Source organism: Podarcis cretensis (assembly GCF_951804945.1).
Source record: "Podarcis cretensis genome assembly, chromosome: 5".
Lineage (NCBI taxonomy): Eukaryota > Metazoa > Chordata > Lepidosauria > Squamata > Lacertidae > Podarcis > Podarcis cretensis.
The window spans coordinates 15842662-15861871 of NC_137174.1; the positions used below are offsets into that span (position 1 = coordinate 15842662).

Below are 19210 nucleotides of genomic sequence, written 5' to 3' on the forward strand. Positions count from 1 at the left end.
AGCACTACTTCCAAGTGATGTACAGTAACTTCACTCTCAGATAAAAACAGATGTGAATGATTCTGTTTTAATATTTAATTAGGCTCTAGGCCTCTGTTGGCTTGTTTAAGCTGACCTGACAGTGTTATACCTGGAAATACTTCAAATTAAATGCTGAGTACTTGACCTTGTTCAAATAGTTGTAATTTAATAAGCCTGATACTTCTTTGTGGAAGTACCATGGATAATGAGAACTGTTCTTTGGCAGGATTTGCTTGCCTTTGAAGGGAACAATTTGCTGCATGCCTCTTTTTAAAGTTTATCATCTGAAAGGTAGTATTCTATTTATTTATTTAATGGAAGAGTTGTAGAGTGATAAAGTGGCTCCAAAGTTAAGTTCTTGATCTCGCGGCAACTAACACCAGAAATGGAGAGCTTGAGGCCCTCCAGATGTTATTTTACTGCAGCATCTGTCTTCCGTGCCGTTCACCATGATAGTTGGAGCTAGTGACACTTCATAGAATTGTAGAGTTGGAAGGGACCCTGAGGGTCATCTAGTCCAACCCTTTGCAGTGCAGGAATCTCAACTAGAGCATCCATGGCAGATGGACATCCAACCTCTACTTGAAAACCTCCAATGGGAGAGAGTCGTGATACAACAACACCGGTTGGGCCACAGTTTCCTCATTCCTGAGTTACACACATGGAATTGATGCCTACACAGAGCCAGTTTCAGGAACATTCTAGAGCTTTAGCCAGGAACATGATTCTCATTCCTCCTTTCCTCAGGAGGCAACTTAAGCCAAACACATACATACAGCATTGGCTGGGATCATTCTTTTTGCTTCTCAGCTCTTCCGTTAGAAGTAATTGAGGATTTAAGCTATATTTCTGTAGGAAGCCTTTCCACTTGTATTTTTTCATACTTTGTTTCTAATATTGTTGGAACATGTTCCATAGTTTTTGTTTTGTTCTCTCCTTTATCTGCACTCCTATTCTGAGGCCTTGTCCCTGCTGCTCTTAGGAACCCTTCCCTGCCTGTTTCACTGTCCTAAACCAAATCCCCATCATATTTCTGAAGGGGAAGGAAGACTTGGGGTGGGAACGCTTACTGGAAACAGAAGATGCTTTGCTATCCTCTCCTTAATTGGAAATGATGCTCCACTCATCTGCATTCTGATTTTTCATGAAAAACCTAAAGGGTTTGGCTTTTTCTTTTTGCATTTTCCAGAAATGTTTTGGGGGAAATGACTTAAAAGAGCCAAAGGGAAGTTTGTCCATCATTAGCTATGTCAGGTTGTGTCTGAGCTCTCTTTCTCAAGGTAGTTTTCTGCCATTTAAGGGAAAAGGTTTGTTGGCATTAAGTATAATTTAATCCTTCTGTGTGGTTACTTCTCCAGGTTAAATGAGTAGTTAAGCTTTTTCTAGAATCTCTCTACTTTTGGCTGGCCTTTTAAAATCAATTGAATAGTTCCAGTTGTTTCTGTATCTTAAACCCTCTCTGTTTATATCAAACCTGTTGAAATAAAATTACTTGGCACAGTTGTAAAGGGGATTGAAAAGTGTACAATGTAGACATGCCAGGTGTGCTTTGCTTCTGCGGTTCTCTAGAGCTTGGTAGAACTGTTGGCTCCATTTTATAGTTTCCTTCAGTGTGAATTTGTTGACCCAGATGTAAGACATCTGTATTTTGGCATTCTTTGACTTGCATTTCCTAATATTTCGCTGTTTTATCACTCCTACAGTCTCACTACTTTGGTGAGTAGTATTACACATCTGGGTATTGCTTCTCCTTTCAGCTAAAGTGGCTTACAGTGAAATACCCAAGTTTACTTAAAACAGTTATTTGAAACAGCATGTTTAAAATATATCTGAGTAAAACCTATTGAAGTAACATGCAATCTTCATTAGCTCAAATTTAATTTTTATAAGTGTCTTTTATGCTGATTATTGATCAATCATGACTTTGGAATTTGCTTCTAATGGTTCCAGCTGTTGTGAGAAGAAATCCCAATTGGGGGCTTGCTTACGAACACATGTGAAATGTGTTAAAACATTACTCGATGTATTTTTCCTGCTGTGGTAGGCAATACAGATAACATCTGTAAACGCTGATTAAAAGAATGGTCTCCCTCTACCAGAATTTAGACAATTAGCATGATGTAGCTTGACGGGAATATTCTTTATTGTGCATAGAGTGGCCTCTGCCTATTGTTGTAAGATGCCTTGGGTCTTTTTAAGAAAAAGACATAGAAGAAATCTAATAAACTAATCTTAAGTGTTATTCAGAGCATGGATGGGTAGGATCTAGCTAACATGGTTCTGTGACACAAAACCCCTGTGGGGGAGCTGCTGTGTGAGCTGATGGTATCAACAGTATCTTGCATTTGACAGCAGAATGTCCTTGTTACTATTGATTGAGCTGCTTGGTCAAGTGAAAACACATTGATCTATCCTTTAAACTCAGCTGTATGAAAATTTAGAGATGTATATATTATGTCTTTGAACAGTGGGAGTTACAACCCTTTAAGAGCTTTCATAGTAAATCTAGTCCAAATTGGTCACATGGAATATGTATCTATAATGATTCTGAATCATTCTATATTTTACATACTAATTTCATCACTCCTTTAAAAAATGTGGCATTTAAAAAATTAATAATTTGCTAAACTAAATGATGGCCAAGCAGTGACTTTGGTGGAACTCACTGGGTGACCTTGGGCAAGTTACAGCCTCTTAACCTACCTCACAGGGTCATCGTTGTGGGGATTAACTGAGGAGGGGGTGAAGCATATACTTGGAGAAAAGGATGGGATGTAAATGAAATAAATAAGCTCTTCTGCTTACCTGCTTAAGAAAGCTAGAGGGGCCAGCCAGATAGAGGTGTCACTCGCCAGCCTGGCATCCAAAGATCTCCGTGTGGTCCCAATTGAACCTGTGCCAGTTGCAAAACATGCCTGGCTAATTTCTTAACACAATCACAGGGCCATAGTAAATGCTCAGGTGAGGCAGCAGTGATGAAGACAGACCTTGATGTTTCTGTGTTCACATTCCTTGGATTATTACTTAACACAACTTTTGCTGTTAGATTATTCCAGCTCTTTTTCCCAGGGTTGCAAACTTCATTCACATATTACAACTGATATTCTCCGGGATTTGTCTCTAAGGTTTTGTATCTGATATTAAGCAGGTGTTGATTAACCTCTGTCCTGTGATGGATCAGTTGCTAGACTGTAGTTTCTGTATGGTAGCTGAGAAACTATCCCAAAAGATACGATTGCATGAAATATAATGTCAGGCGGATGACAAGTCTGCTTGTGGCTGGTGAATTTTGAAATACTGGTGTCCCTGCCCCCCTTTTTAATAGGCTGAAGTGGCTAAAGTATGGTCCCTCCAGCGGTTGTTCCCAACTCCTTTGAGCCCCCATCAGTGTGGTCAATGGTCAGGATGATGGGAAATCCACCCCTGGTTATAACATCAACCTCACCATTTGAAATCCTTATAAAATGCCCTGCGTAGTAAAAGTTCGTTTGGTACTTTTAAAAATAATAGTAGTAGTCTCTCCCCTCTCCTATACTTTGTTGATATTACTTTTCAGGTATAGATTTATGTCTCTTATAAGTTGCTATGTTTGGCAGAGGATGGAAAACAAGTCTGTAAAATTATGTAATGTCTGAAACTTTGTGTTTATGATTAATTAGGTTATCATAAAATGTGTTTTTGTGTGCTGAATAATTGGGTCATACTTTTTATGTGCTCAGCTGCAGACTAAGGCTTTCAGCCTGGTTCTAGTTACTTTAGTAGGCTTTCTTGTTAAAACTGTTTTTCTAACTGGTCTTTGGAACACAGCCTTCAGTATGTTCAAACTAATGTAATTTAAATTATATTGACATTAGTTCATAAATTGTGGATACTGGATTAGTTGGCTTAGCTTCTGTATTGCTGTTTGAGTTTTAACCAATCATTTATTGATGTTGTATTAAACTTGCTTTATAGTTGTATCCTAGTTGTCGTAGTTCAGATTTTATCTGGTCAGTAAAGTAATTTGAAATGCTCTGACATCTGGCACACCAGTCTAAGCACAATTCCTTCTGCCTAAGGGGTTTCTATTTCAGGACAGCATCTTTTGTATCCAGAGATTTACTCTGTCATGCATGAGATGTATTTTCCAAAATAAGGTAACTATAGTCACATAGGTGACTGACTGGCTGTGTGAAGATAAGTTGAATTGGTTCTTTAGAAGAGTGCTGTGCTTTCTCAGAATTTGAATACACCTCAAAAATCTACTGGAAAAAAATCACTGGGTGTTGTAACCAGATGTGTTTTCAAGCAGGCACCCATCTGCTGAACACACAGATTGGTCCAGGGCATAGGAGTGAGGTGATCTTGAAGATAACTTGGCCCTAAGGTGTTTATAAAAGTAAGACCTTAACCTTGTTCTGGTAGCATATAGGCAGCCAGTGCCCTTTAGCTGATGGTAGGTAATTTCTGTTACACATCCTTTAATATACTGTCTGTTTTATGAAGATATCTCATTGAAATCGTTGTTGGAGTTAAGGAAATATTTGACTCAATTGGATCTTTTATTTCTGCAATTAATAGATTGAGGGGCTTTTTAATAAAAGTTTTCTAAATACAATGGGATTATGATTGGGAAAACATTGATTTAATATTTGAAATTCTGGCTTAAGTGGGGGTTGTTGTTTTTTACTTGTCAGTGACTGCAATAAAACTTTGATTTGTTGATAGGTCTTCCTGTCTCTCAGAGTTAAAATGTAAAGTCTGTTCACGATTCTTCTGCTGTTCACAGAAAAATCATAGTATACCTGTTATCCTTCCACGTCTTCCTCTACTATTATAGCATTTCTTTTCATGGTTTTGTACTCATTTCATTGCATGCTCTCTGTTCTTCGTTGGTTTTGCCTCTTCTCAAACACCAATCTTATTAAACCACCACACCAATCTCGATGCTTGTGTGCTCATGATTCCTTATCTATTTACTTCTCCCCTTAAATAGTCAGCTTCCTCGTTTTAAGGAATTATTAAAAATGGCCTTTTCTCTCTCTTTTTTATTTCCCTCTTGATACTGGGTTGGATCCAGAGAAATCAGTAGTTTCAGTAGAAGATGACTTTGCCGCTCTCTCCTCTCACCCAGTGGCCCCCTGAAAAGACCTCTCTTGAGGGTTGTGGGACTCTGCTAAACTGGGCGGACTGTGGCACAGGGGGCTCTACCAGATAGTAGGAAGGGAGCTACCCTGTGGTGGCTCCACAGTTGCATAATTTATGAACCCATACATGTGAAAATAGTTCATGTGTAATTTAAGAATGACAGATACTGATCTCTTTGTGGATGAGGGGAATATTGTCTGGTTTTCATGAAAGAAAAGAGTTATTATAAGCAGCTTTCTCTGTTCATGAACTTGTTTCTTAATTTCAGTCTCCACAGCTATTTCTTGGTATTCAAAACTGTGTGTGTATTAAAGAAGAAGAACCAAAGGTTGACAGATGATTTTTACACTGAAGTTTTTTCAGTATTCTAAGAAAAAGCACCAAACTGGTATTAATATCTAGTATTAGTAAACTAGATTAAGGATATTTTCATACTGCATTGCCAAACAAAAGCCTAACATGTTTTAATAAAAGAGAATAACATTTTGAGGTCACAAAAACAGGAAACAAGATTCTGTATGCAAGAGAACCAATAATTGATTCAACACTTTCTTTCCTTAGCCACGAGCAGATCCCATTCCAATATGTAGCTTCTGTTTGGGGACAAAAGAATCAAATCGTGAGAAAAAGCCAGAAGAACTCCTTTCCTGTGCTGACTGTGGCAGTAGTGGTAAGTCTTTCACTGACCAAATTAGACTGAGCTTTTCGCGGTCTTTTACAAGTGTTTTTGCAAGCCAGTGGTTCTTTGAGGGTGTGGTACATCATTTCTGTGAGCTGAAGTGTTCCCTCTATGAGTGCAGCTTTCCTTTTTGGGGAAGAGAAGCACCTTCCATTCACAGAGTGAAAATGTTAGCTAAAGCCCCCCCCCCCATTATGCTTTTGTTGTGTTCAGAGTTTTAGTTACCTTTTTAAAAAAAAAATGTTTAAAATAATTTAATGTGCTTTATAGCCACATCTGCTGGAAGAAATTGAGATTTTAATGTTTATACATCATTCAGCACCACAAATATACGTTAAGTCAACTACTATGTGACTTCCAATCAGTTTCACTATGCCAGCTTTTGGAAACTGTCCGAATATACCAGTTACTCACAAAGACACATAACAAGAAAAGTATCTTTGGGACAGAGAAATTTGGTGTGCTTAGTTAGCCCTGTTGTATCCCCCCACCAAAGCCACATTTCTCCCCTATGAGGTTCAAAATGTGCATTTTCCATCCCCAGCCATTAAAATGGTATATAAAAATGAAATGTTTATTGTCATTCCTGTGCTTTTGTGCTTGATAAGATTCTTGTATAGTTCTTTGACTTTCTTTGTTAACTTTCTTTTTATCTTATGTATTTTGGATAAGACCAAAAGTGAACTCTAAAAATTATTATTTAATTATTACTTAATTATTACTACTGTCACTTTTTCCTTCTTAGCACTTATTTTGTTTTATGAAAAGCATTGAGATGTTAGGATAGTCTATTATGCCTATGAAGAAAGTAAATTCCTCCTATGTGAACTTGAAAGCATTCCTTTTCAAATCAACCCTTGCTTGCTTTTCTTTTTTCTTTTATCATTTTAAACTTGTGGGGCTCAGAACTAGGATTGCCTGCTTTGGTCCTGAAATATCTATCTATTCTTGCCTGACTTTTGGTGATGTGGGTGGGTACAGTAACCAGCTTTCAAAGCTAAATGGAAAGTGACACGCGCTAACCCTGGAAGGAGGTCAGAATTTTGTTTTCTGAGCATCTAATTCAGGTACAGAAGGTTGAATGCTGTAATCCTTATGTTTCACAATCGTTTAGTGCTTGTGAAAGAATTGAAAGACGTAATGATAGAAGTTCTGCTATGATATACGCAAAAATGGCATACAAGGCAGTGAGATACAACTGAAGAATGTGATATTTTGGTCCCCAAAAAGGCCTTTATCTCATAGAGAAGAGAAAACCATTTTGACTTTACTATGTGGTATATCCATATCATGGGGTTGGTTTGCTGGGTTGTTCTTTAGTTGTAAAATACATACTGCTCCTGGTTTTTGTCTTAGCAGCGGAGATGGTTGTCTTCATTTCAAGTGTTAAAGAACTGAGTTGTCAAAACCTGTCCGTTTTGTAGAATAACTTTTAAGGGCTACTTTTCCCCCTTCATGTGTATTTAAACTTTATGGGCTGTAACTTTTACTCAAACTAGACTCATTGAAATGAATGACTATGACTAACTTGGGCGTATTAATTTCAATGGGTCTTCTGAGTCAAATTTAATTGAATATAACCCAATGCCTACATGTGCTTCGTGTATCACATAGGTAAACACTGGTCTTGCATAGTGGCCCCAAACATTGGGATGGAATTGCGTTTGCAAGCCTTACAGTTTAAGACTTAAGAATTTAGCGGGGTGGGGATGGGGTAATGCAACAGTAAACCACGGTTGAGCAAATTAGTCTGTACATGAGCTAGTGCACACAGCTTAAGCACTCGCACTTTTCTTCTCCCTTTCTCCAGTGGGGAATCAAACCACAGAGTGACAAGCTGAGCATTTCCCTGCTGGAGGATCCCTGCTGGAGGAAAGGAGAAAAGTAGGAGAATTCAAGTTGTGTCTATGAGCAGGCTGCTTGTGTACAGACTAATGTGCTTAACTGCAGTTTATAGTTTAGCTTTGCATCTGGATGCCACCATAGATTAATGTCTTTTTAAGATGATATGATACTATTTTATAGATGAGGAATGCATTTGCCAAGAGCCCCCTTCCCCCAATGATGTAGTTTTTTGTTCTTGCATATGTCTGAAAAAAATCTATTGGCTTCACAATTCACTTATGAAAATACAATTTAATTTGGTACCTATTAAATGTGTATAAGGTGCTCTTTGGAGATTGGTTATTACACTCTGGCTGTCTGCAAATATGGCTTTTCATTATGCTCTGACTGTCTGCAAATACAACATTTCATTAATCAGTGCATAATGTAATCAGCTTTTTTGCATTATAACAATTCAGTGACAGTTCTAAGGAACAGCAGAATTGGAAGCGCCCAACTTTCATGGTTCAGCTTCAGTTTGAATTAACACTGATGCATTCTCTTTGCCTCATTAAAGGTAAATTATGTTTAATTAGTTACTTACCATTATTTAGCTATACAATATGAGACATTGAGATTGGCAGTCAAATTGCCAGATGGCTAAACTTTAACTGCAGGTGACATCAATTATTATTATTATTTTTAAAAACCCCAGTCTTCATGCTGTTTAGAGGTTTTTCATAAAAATGACTTTGGGCTTAGGTATGCTGTTACACAGACCCCCTGGGGTTCACAGGCTACCAATTGGGAACCACTGTCTTAGACTTTAATCATATTGTACTTGACAGGACTTACTTTTGAGTAGACATGCATAAGGGTGCCTGTGTCACAGTTGTTTGAGGGGAGAGATGAATATGTTGAACACAAGAGGGGCCAGGTCAGAAGGACAGCAGACACAAATTAGATCATAGGCAAGCAGCAGTTCATAACAACATGAAGGTGTTTATTGCCTCTTTTGAAGATGGAAGCACTGTTTAGGTGCAGAAAGGTGTCTTGTAGTTGAGTATTTTTTGTATTTTTTAATATATTATATATGTATAGATACATGACCATTATTTAATGTTGCAGAGTATTAGGCATAAGCATAATAATGCTATATATATTTTTTGTGACTAAAACCTTGTCTTAAAACACATGGTTAAAGCAGTCATAGGGCATGAGAGAGGGGCTTAATTCGCTCAGGGAAAGTGGTCAGAGCTGGGGCATATGACTAATGTGGGTGGAGCTTCCTTGCAGCCTGCTGAGAAAGGGGAGCCCTTTAGTTCTCACACAGAGTGGAAACTAAGTGACTGTTGATTGCAGAGGAGTAAATCGCTAAGAACACTGGAACTCATTGATGAAATAGACAATCACTGGAGCCAAAACTAGTTAATAACTGCCTAAATTACAAGATAGTCAAAAGCTTTGTATCTACCAAGTTTGTTGTGATGCAATTTACTTTTTCCAGTTAGAAGATTCCTGAAAAAAAATAATTACAGTGGTGCCTCGCAAGACGAAAAGAATCCATTCCGCGATTCTCTTCGTATAGCGGTTTTTTCGTCTTGCGAAGCAAGCCCATTGACAGCTTAGCGGATTAGCGCTATTAGCGGTTTAGCGGCTTTTAGCGATCAGCTGTTAAGCGGCTTATCAGCGGATCAGCTGATTAGCGGCTTAGGGCTTAGGAAAAGGGGGGGGGGGAGGGAAAAAACCCCGCAGGAACTCGCAAGACATTTTCGTCTTGCGAAGCAAGCCCATAGGGAAATTCGTTTTGCGAAGCGCCACCAAAACGGAAAACCCTTTCGTCTAGCGGGTTTTCCGTCTTGCGAGGCGTTCGTCTTGCGGGGCACCACTGTAATAGTCCATAGAAATTAAGGAAAACAAAAAATAAAAGAAAAAGCATCTAGAAAAATTAACCTCTGTTGGGCTAAGAATACAAGTTTCCTCTTGGTAACAGCAGAAAAAAATTATTCCCAAAATGACTTAAGGAGAAGCCAAAAGCAAGGTCTCCTGTCTGTCTGTCAAGAAAACCAAGCCACCGTGCTTTCAGTATCCCAGAAAGATGGTAGGAGTGGGACAGAGCGATTCATGGAGAGAAAACGATGTACACTAAAAATTGTTACAGTAGGATTTGGGGGGAACCAACTTTCTTTGTGTGTTTCTCTAATACGAAATCCTTCTTATTTTTAATCTCCAGCCAGACACTGGTTGTTCCCCTCCAGTTTCATCCCCTAAATAATTTCCTTCTCATTAAATCTTCATAAGGGACTTTTCCACCATATGTAGTGCCATCTGTGGAAAAACTCACTAGCCTCAGATGAAAGGCACCCAGTGAGCGCAATGTTCCAGAATCAAAGAGATACTTAAAAACCAAAGCTCACCTCATTTCTCAGATGGAGACCTGTCATTCATTGCAGAGGCAATTTAAGCTGCTACAAAAAACCATTCACACCTAGAAGTGTGAATCAAATTGAAAACAAAGAATTAACCTGCAGTCTACTATTTTCTTAGCCCAATTTTGTTTGCTTCTCAAAGCCTCATTCCAGTTAACCAAAAACTATGTGATGTTCCAGCCCAGACAGGACAGCTTCCAAGATGCAAAGCCTATCCTTTTTTCTTGTTTTTAATTAATTCAAGGAGCAACCAGGATTCTCTTGACTAGCAGTCAGATACCCATAATACGTAATATTGTGAAGATGCCCATCTTCAAAGGAAGATAAAGGGCCCATCACTATGTGTATCTCAAAAGCCTCTATGATGGTAATAAGAATGACCCCTTAAATCAGAGCTTTCCAAACTCTTATGTTGTAACACGTTAACGTGTTGGCTATAGTGTGTAGGTGTGTTGCACGAATACACCCTGCACTCCTCCCAGGGCTGGAAAGGGGTTAGTTTAGCCTCTGGTCTGCTAGTAAAATTGTGTCACCATGTCCCAAAATGATGCATGTTAAAAAAGTGTGTCACCAACATGAAAAGTTTGGAAAGCTCTGCCTTAAATCCTTCATCCTCATTGTCCAGCGCCCCAGAACCCAGAAAATAAGTCCCAAAGGGAGCAAACCCAACAGATAACTTGCTCAATGGCTTCAAAAGCCACAGAGAGAACAAAGGGAACAAACAGGGTCATACTCCTCCTGTCTTTTTTTTGATGCACGTCCTCAATAAAAGTGACCAAAGCTGTTTCAGTGCCAAAACCAAGCCTGAAGCTAGTTTGAAATAGTTCTAGATAATTGGCTTCCTCCAAACATACTTGAAGCTGAATGGGCACCTTGTAAAAAAGTCACTTAAGGCATGTCTGGTGCTTGTGTGTGGCTGTAAATTAGAGCTAGAAAATAAAAATAACTGGAAGCAGGAATAATTTTGAATTACTACATCCAGACATATATGTGCATAGCTACAAATAAAAAGTCCTACGTAATACTAACTGGCAAGTATTTTTCTCTCTCTCTATGGTAGAGAAAAGAGTAGAAATACAATGAAAATGCACATAAGATACAGTGGTGCCCCGCAAGACGAACGCCTCGCAAAACGGAAAACCCGCTAGACGAAAGGGTTTTCCGTTTTGGACGTGCTTCGCAAAACGAATTTCCCTATGGGCTTGCTTCGCAAGACGAAAATGTCTTGCAAGTTCCTGCGGGGTTTTTTTTTCCTTTCCCCCCCTTTTTCTAAGCCGCTAAGCCGCTTATCAGTGATCCGATAAGCCGATAAAGCCGCTAAGCCGCTAATAGCGCTAATCCGCTAATCCGTCAATGGGCTTGCTTCGCAAGACGAAAAAACCGCTAGACGAAGAGAATCGCGGAACGGATTCTTTTCGTCTTGCGAGGCACCACTGTACATTTTTTAAAGCTCACCATAGTAGTAGTTGAACACTCAAGGATTACTGAAATGTATGTGCTTTGAAGCCTCAAAGTATACATTAAGGATATACAGTATGTTAAGGAGTTTAACAATAACGAGTAGAGTGTTTTGAAAACAGAAGTATGGTACCAATATTTTTATTGTCAACACCAAATTAAATATGTATTAACAATTTCTGATAAAAATGTGGATTCAGCAATGTGTCTCTTATGTGAATTGCAACTAAAGTGTTGCCGACCCCAGGTCCCGGGAGCCATTTGGCTCCTAGCTATTTTCCCCCAGTTTCTAATGCTGCTTCTACACAGAGAAGACCCATTGAAATGAATGGACATGACTGACTTGGGTTCATTCATTTAAACAGGTCTACTCTGAGTAGTACTAGTAAGGAATATAACTTTTTTATTTGTTATTTTATTTGTTAACATTTGTTAGACACCAAATAATTGAGGTTCTCTGGGCAGTCTTGTAATAGCAGCTGCCTCTCTTTCTGTCCATGAGAGAGAAGACATGAATTCTGAAAGTAGCCAGTACTGATGAAATAGTACTTGGAGAAGATGTCATAGAGCTTTAGGTGATCTGGAACATAAATAATCCTCATGTATGAATACTGCCTTTTTGTAGGACATCCATCCTGTTTGAAATTTTGTCTGGAGTTGACGACAAATGTAAAAGCCTTAAGATGGCAGTGTATTGAATGCAAGACGTGCAGTGCCTGTAGAATCCAAGGCAAAAATGCAGTAAGTTTTAATCCCTTATTACAAATAATATATGTTTGGTCTAATTATTTAGGTCTAGTTGAACCAAATTTACAGCCTAGAAGGAATGGGGTGAAAATGATGCCAAGGGATGATGGTTTGTTTGTTTTTGTCTTTTGCTAGTTTCTCCATGAAAATATATTTTTGTAAGATTACTTTTGTTTTCCCTCCCTCCATTTCAATTTCAGGATAATATGCTTTTCTGTGATTCTTGCGATAGAGGTTTCCACATGGAGTGCTGTGACCCACCTCTTTCCCGAATGCCAAAAGGTGATCTCTGAAAATGCTTTCAGTGTATATGGCTTGATTGTATGTATGTATGTTTTTGTACATTCCATGTAGATCTTGATTTTCAGTTCAATATTATGAATTGATTCAGTGAATTATTTATGTATAAGCTATTCATTCTTGGATACATTGATGTGTTTGTGATGGAGCATTCTGAAATAGCCCCTCTTTTTTCTATGTGTTCTTTATAGCTTCCATAATACAGTACATTTGAATTGTAAGAGGGCTGTTCAGGTTCTTTTTTGTTGTTCGTGTCTTTTTGTAGCAGCTTCTGTAGCTGGAGAGCTAAGGATTTGTCACAGTATAAATTTGTGGCAGAGCATGGAGCATCAGCTCAGATTTCCCTCATCTAAGTTTAATTTTCTACCAAATTACCTTTCAAATAATAGGACTTGGCATTCCTTTTTGCAATTTTTAAGAAGTCCGTAAATATAGCTCACCTTCTTTATCACATGAATGCAAGAAAATGTGCTCACATTGTTACCTGTAATGTTAAAATGGAAGGTGATAGTAACCTGTCAATATTGTCGGCTGATCAAAATGTGGTTCTTATTATTGTTGTTTATAGTTCAAGCCACTAAAAGCTTTTGGTACTGATAATGCTGGTTACAGCATTCTGATTCAGGCAATCAGTTTATTGTTATTGCAAGGAAATGATCTTTTGTATCCTCAAAGTCACCTGTATTCTATTCTAATACTTAGAATATTTAATTTAAAGCTTTTAAAAGTTAAAAGTAGCCTTAAAATACCAGCTTGCCTTCTCCACTTCAGCATGCTAGCAAAATAGACAAGTTGCAGTCTTGCTGTTTTGTAGGCCAGCAGTCCCAGTGACTTTAATTTACCATCTCTCAACCTTAGAAATAATAGCCATTCCTAAAAGTCATAGGACATCAGTTGTGCCTAGACTAGATGTTGCCAGGACCTGAGTCACAGTTGCAAAATCTTTTTTTTGTGGCCCATGGACAGTCATACAGATGGGTTCTACAACTGCACTGTGCTATTGGAATATTTGTACCCTACCTACCAACAAGAGTTCTTGGCATGGCTTACAATATATTTAAAATACAATAAAAATTGACAATTAAGGTGTTGAAATTCTTCAGTAGGTGCGTGACTTCATGTTTCTGGTAACAGACCCAAGAGTCTACAAACCTCCTTCCTATCGTTGGATGTTCCATCATCACTCTGTTGTTCATTGGGAAATTTCTAGAATTAATGGCTGGGACCTGATGCTCATGCACTTTCACCTGAACAAAATCTTTTTTTAATCATTAATGTAGGGATGTGGATTTGCCAGGTCTGCAGACCAAAGAAAAAAGGAAGGAAGTTACTTCAAGAGAGAGCATCACAGATAAGGCGGCGATACACAAAACCTATTGGGCGACCAAAAAATAAACTAAAGCAACGAATGTTGTAAGTGTTTTTGGGTTTGGCTTGTCTTCTACATTTGGGTGGTGTTGCACTTAACAGGCAGATTCTTATGATGAGCAATAGTTTCACTGCTGGGTTGTTCCAAGTTTGTACATCTTCCTGCTACTAAACCTCTGGTGGTTCCCTCACTTCAAGAAGTGAGGTTACAGGGAACCAGGCAGAGGGCCTTCTTGGTGGTGGCACCTGCCCTGTGGAACGCCCTCTCAGATGTCAAGGAAATAAACAACTATCTGGCTTTTAGAAGACATCTGAAGGCAGCCCTGTTTAGGGAAGTTTTTAATGTTTGATGTTTTATTCTGTTTAATATTCTGTTGGGAGCTGCCTAGATTGGCTGAACCAGATGGGCAGAGTATAATAACAATAACAATTATTTATTTATTTATTTAGTACCTGGTTTTAACCTAAATAGAAAGATACAGATGTTTCAGTTCATGCTTCTTTTTTAAGTGCATTAAAGCACTTCTGGATGATGGAGTTAAGGCAACAGAGTTCTCATATTAATTGACAGAGCCATATAAATAACCAGTCAGGTGGCAGTGGCAGCTGCTGTGGCCTCTGCTCTGGCCCTTGCCACTGGCTGCCATTTAGTAGCAAAAGTTGTGGAACCTGTGTGTGCTCCTATTGCATGGGAATGTTTGTTATTTGATTGATCACTTGATGGCAGCAGATGAGCAGACACGTGCAAAATTACCTAGTGGTTTGTCAGTTTTTGTGTTGAACATTCGGTCATCATGTTATGAGACAACTGAATTATGCTATTTGAATTGTTGGAACAGTGAAGGTCAGCAGTTGCCGTAGTTGATGATACAGAGTTGCAGAAATAACTTACTGCTGTCTTCTTTAGAAATAAGAGTAGATCTGTTACCCTTCATCTTTTATGAAACTGTAAAACATTGGGAAGATGACGTGGTACCAATATGATGGTGCAAATTAATATTGAACCTCTAGAGTGTCAATTCATAGCTTGTTGAATCCATTCCAGAATGAATTCTGCTGTGGGATGTGTGAGTGGGTGTTTAAAGGTGTATGTCATTTTGCTTAATGAAATGTACCTAACTAAATGACACAAATATTGTACATTGCTGAATCATTATGTGCTTCATCATAAAAGAGTTGACAGTGCAGTGGCACTGCTTAATGGACCTTTATTGTGGCATTGAACAGCAATGTGAAATCATATAGCACCAGGAGCTTGTTAACCTCTGTAGGCAGATGGTTATTAGCATATATGGCACCAAGTGATAGGCTTTATGGTAACAGAGCTGAACTTCTGGCATTGAAATATTCAAACAACATGTGGGCAAGGCTTAGAAGATTTTAACTGGATTGTGACTGTTAACTGCTAGCCATTCTCAGTAATGGGTTGGAGTGGGGAATGCATTCGGGGCCAAATGGAGGGTTGGCTGGCTATTGGAGATCAGCAAACCAGATGGTTGCCCCAGGCTGCTCCCTCTCTAATCTGTTTATATTCATTACTTCAGTTTCACCACTATCAAAACAAAATATATAATGCTTAACAATAAGATGATGGAAATGAGAAGAAAATACAATTGATGTGAAATAATTATGCAGCCTTGTGTGGGTTTCAGTTTGATAAACTTTCCTGGTTGCTTGCATTTATCACAAATATAAGAGATTTGGTTTGGCATCTCTTGACTGTTCCTCAGCATTATCTTTACGTTTCTGCATTCGCCTTTAGCTAAATCAGCACTTCCTTAATCAAGCTAGATGCACTTTCCCAGTAAAACTCAGTACTGCTTCTCGTTATCTTTCATGTCAAGCCTTTCCCAGTTCTTGCTTTCCTTTTATCATGTTTTATTTATACCTTCTGCATGGTTCTTAGTTGGACTTGCGCTTTTTTTCTTAACTAAAATAACACGTCAGTGCTTGTGTAGGTTGTCGTTAATGCTGCGCAGAAATGCATCTTTCTTTAAGAATTCCATTACTTTAAGTGTATTTTTTAAATTAATATGAATGTAGCCCTTTTGTAATGAAGCATGCCCACAAAAGCCTATTATACCGGATTTAGGGTGTTATCTTCCTCCGCATTATTGGAATGTCATTTTTACAGTTGCTGACTTTGAAGCAGTCAAGTATCTTGAAGCTTTTGTAGCATAAGGCTTGGATCTCCTGGGATCATGTTATAGTTGTAACAGCCTTCAAAAGGCAGAAGCTTTACTGTTGTAATGCAGTGCAGCATATAGTCAAGGAGACCATTGAAATTAGTGAGGCTAGAGTCCATTAACTGTATATTGAGCCTAAGGAATGCATATTCCCTTTCTGTAGGGATTTCTTTGACCAAAACCTGAAACACACTTTGACCCATTTAGACCCTGTCTTAACAGGACAGCTGCATTTTGGAAATGTTCTACTGCATGGTCATCTGTGCAGTGTCACATATCGGTTCTACAATCTGTGCAAAAATATTCAGGAATATTTAATCTAGAAACTCATGCACTTTTGCTCACAGAAGATTTTGGCTATCTGCAAATGCCTTGAAGGGAGGGATGAATAACCGAAACCAAATGCAGTATCTAGTGCTTTTTTCAGGGGGTACGCATGCCCTTAAACATTTTGTGAATTTAAGTTTGGCCTCACTGAGGGGCAGTATTTCAATATGAGTAGGAAAATGAGAGTACACCTAAACATATTTTTTTTTAAAGGGAAAAAAAGCACTTCAGTGAGCTTTCTCTCTCTGGAGTTTTTGTTTTCTGCAAGGTTTAGCCATTTCTGTTGTACCTCCCCGCTTTTCCTCTTTTACAGCTTTATGTGAATACTTTTGTAAAGGTCCCACTGTAGTTCACGTAGCTGACAATAAATAGCCACATCAACTGCAGCGTGACAAGAGTATGGCGGGCAGGCAAGGAAGCAAGTGTTGCAAATGGTGAGCAGCCCAGGCAAGCTGCTGAGGAAGAAGCAACATTGAATGGGACGAGGGAGCCTCAGAGAGCGATTTGCCAAACTGTTCTCTGAAGCACTTTCCACCATCTTCCAATGACTTTTAAGGAGGGTGGGGATGCTTCGGGGAGTCATTTGTCTAAAACATCCCCATCCTCCATTAAATGATGGAGCCCAGGTGAGCTGCTGAAGGAGTGACATTTAAAAGAGGTGCTTCAGAGAGTAGTTTGGACCCTCCTCCATTAAACATTTAATAAGCTGTGAGACAAGAGCTGTTTGGATGAGCTCTGGGAGAAGGGGATGGGGTTTTGGGGTGAGCTTTGGGGCAAGCTGTGGGGGAGGTGTTTGGTCAGGTGGTTGATGAGTGGCAAAATGGTGGGTGGTTAGCGAATGGAGCAAGTAAAAGTTGTGGTGGCAGCTCCTAGTTGTTCCATATAAGATTAGTGGAGCAACACCAGTTTCCTTGGCTGGAGCTTTAGAATGTTTCCAGCAACTGAACTCATGTGAGAGAGGGCTGTGATGAGTGACTATAATAGTTTGCCTTTACAGTTGTTAATCCTAAGGCTGACCAGTCTCTTTAACTGTAGTTAAAGAAGGAGAGGAGATGCGGGGGAGATGTGTATTTCTGTTTGAGCACAGTTGTTGCAACTGCACTGGTTAATTGCACTTATTATAGTTCTTATTTAATAGACAGAGTGCTTTACAGCCTTTGTGCTTCTTGTCCTCAGAATAACTCTGCGGAGCTGCTGATTATATTTACTGTTTTATGACAAATATTGAGAATGTGGCTTGCCCCAAAGCATCCAGTAAGTTGATGGCTTAGTTGGTGTGAATACAAGCCTTAGTTAAAGCTTTTAACCCCCAGACCACTCTGACAACCATCTTTTAGTCTTGCCACTATCATATAATTCTGATGGTTTTGAACTAATATGTATATCTATCTATATTTGATGAGGCTTCACCAGCAGTATTTAGCTGTTAGGATGTTGTTTAGATTTTAAGCAAAGTAGCACGAGTAATTCATATGCAGTGTTGCTATCGTTTATTTTTATGGTTTGTTAATGCTGACTGCTTCTTAAAATTTTCCATATTTTTTGCTAGGTCTGTAACCAGCGATGAAGGATCCATGAATGCATTCACAGGAAGGGGGTCACCTGGTAGGGGTCAAAAGACTAAAGTCTGTACCACACCTTCATCTGGTCATGCTGCATCTGTGAAGGATTCAAGCAGCAGATTGGCTGTTACAGACCCCACCCGGCCTGGTGCCACCGCCACCAAAATCACCACCACCACCTCCACCTACATACCTGCCTCTACACTTAACGTTAACAAGAAAACCAAAGGGCTTATTGATGGCCTTACTAAGTTTTTTACACCGTCACCCGATGGTCGCAGATCACGAGGTGAAATAATAGACTTTTCAAAGCATTATCGTCCAAGGAAAATGACCTCTCAGAAACAATCATGTACTTCTCATGTGTTGGCTACAGGTACCACACAAAAGCTAAAACCTTCTTCACTTCCACCCCCAACCCCCATCTCTGGTCAGAGCCCCAGTTCACAAAAATCCAGCAATTCCATCTCTTCTAACTCTCCCCAAAGCTCCTCCAGTCAGTCAAGCGTACCCTCCTTTAGCAGCCTTCCTAATAACAGTCAGCTAAAGGGACTCTTTGATGGACTTTCTCATATTTATTCCACTCAGGGACACTCTCGAAAAAAGGGGCACCCGAGTTATGCACCGCCCAAGCGTTTGCGTCGTAAAGCAGCATTTTCTTCCACATCCAAGTCTAAAACTGCTTTCTATGGAAAGAAAGAGATTAGAAGTAGGTTTATTTCTCATGCCTCCGCCTCGGGATGGGGTATGTCTAGAGGACGTGCTTTTAAAGCAATTGGTCACTTCAAGCAAACAACCTTCCTTAAAAAGCGCAGGATTCTAGGCAGATTAAAGTATAAAGTGACCCCTCAGATGGGGACCCCCTCACCAGGGAAGGGGAACTTGGCAGACGGAAGGATTAAACCTGATCAGGATGATGGTAAGCAACAGGTCAAAGCGCCAACCAAACCTGCGTCCCGTCCAAATCCAAATTCTTATTTTGTCACACAGGTCTCAGCTACTTCTTTTCTGACTTCACTCTCATACAAAAGCAATGAACTTTGACCTTGTAACTAATGCTGACTAAATCTCCAAATTGTTTTTCCAACTAATGCTGTACCGCCTTGTTTGTCAGTTTTTGCATATGTAGTGGCACTAGCACCCCCCACCCCAATGTCTTCATAATGTTGCTTTTATGCCTTT

The 19210-nt window shown here is 39.3% G+C and overlaps 1 protein-coding gene and 1 long non-coding RNA gene across 9 annotated transcripts in view; one reads left to right on the forward strand and one right to left on the reverse strand.

Moving 5' to 3' along the window:
* KAT6B (lysine acetyltransferase 6B) overlaps positions 1-19210 on the forward strand; it is an 86506-nt gene that overhangs the window by 24300 nt on the left and 42996 nt on the right. For 6 of the 8 annotated variants that reach the window (XM_079975049.1, XM_079975052.1, XM_079975051.1 and 3 more), the window contains 5 exons: positions 5710-5818; positions 12164-12279; positions 12486-12567; positions 13866-13998; positions 18016-18947. In XM_079975049.1, coding sequence (XP_079831175.1) covers positions 5710-5818; positions 12164-12279; positions 12486-12567; positions 13866-13998; positions 18016-18947 — 1372 coding nt within the window. The remainder of the gene's footprint in view (positions 1-5709; positions 5819-12163; positions 12280-12485; positions 12568-13865; positions 13999-18015; positions 18948-19210) is intronic. The other 2 variants (XM_079975054.1, XM_079975056.1) reach the window with 2 other exon arrangements.
* The window catches only part of LOC307215850, a 49722-nt gene that overhangs the window by 8232 nt on the left and 22280 nt on the right, over positions 1-19210 (reverse strand). The gene's annotated exons all lie outside the window — the stretch shown is intronic.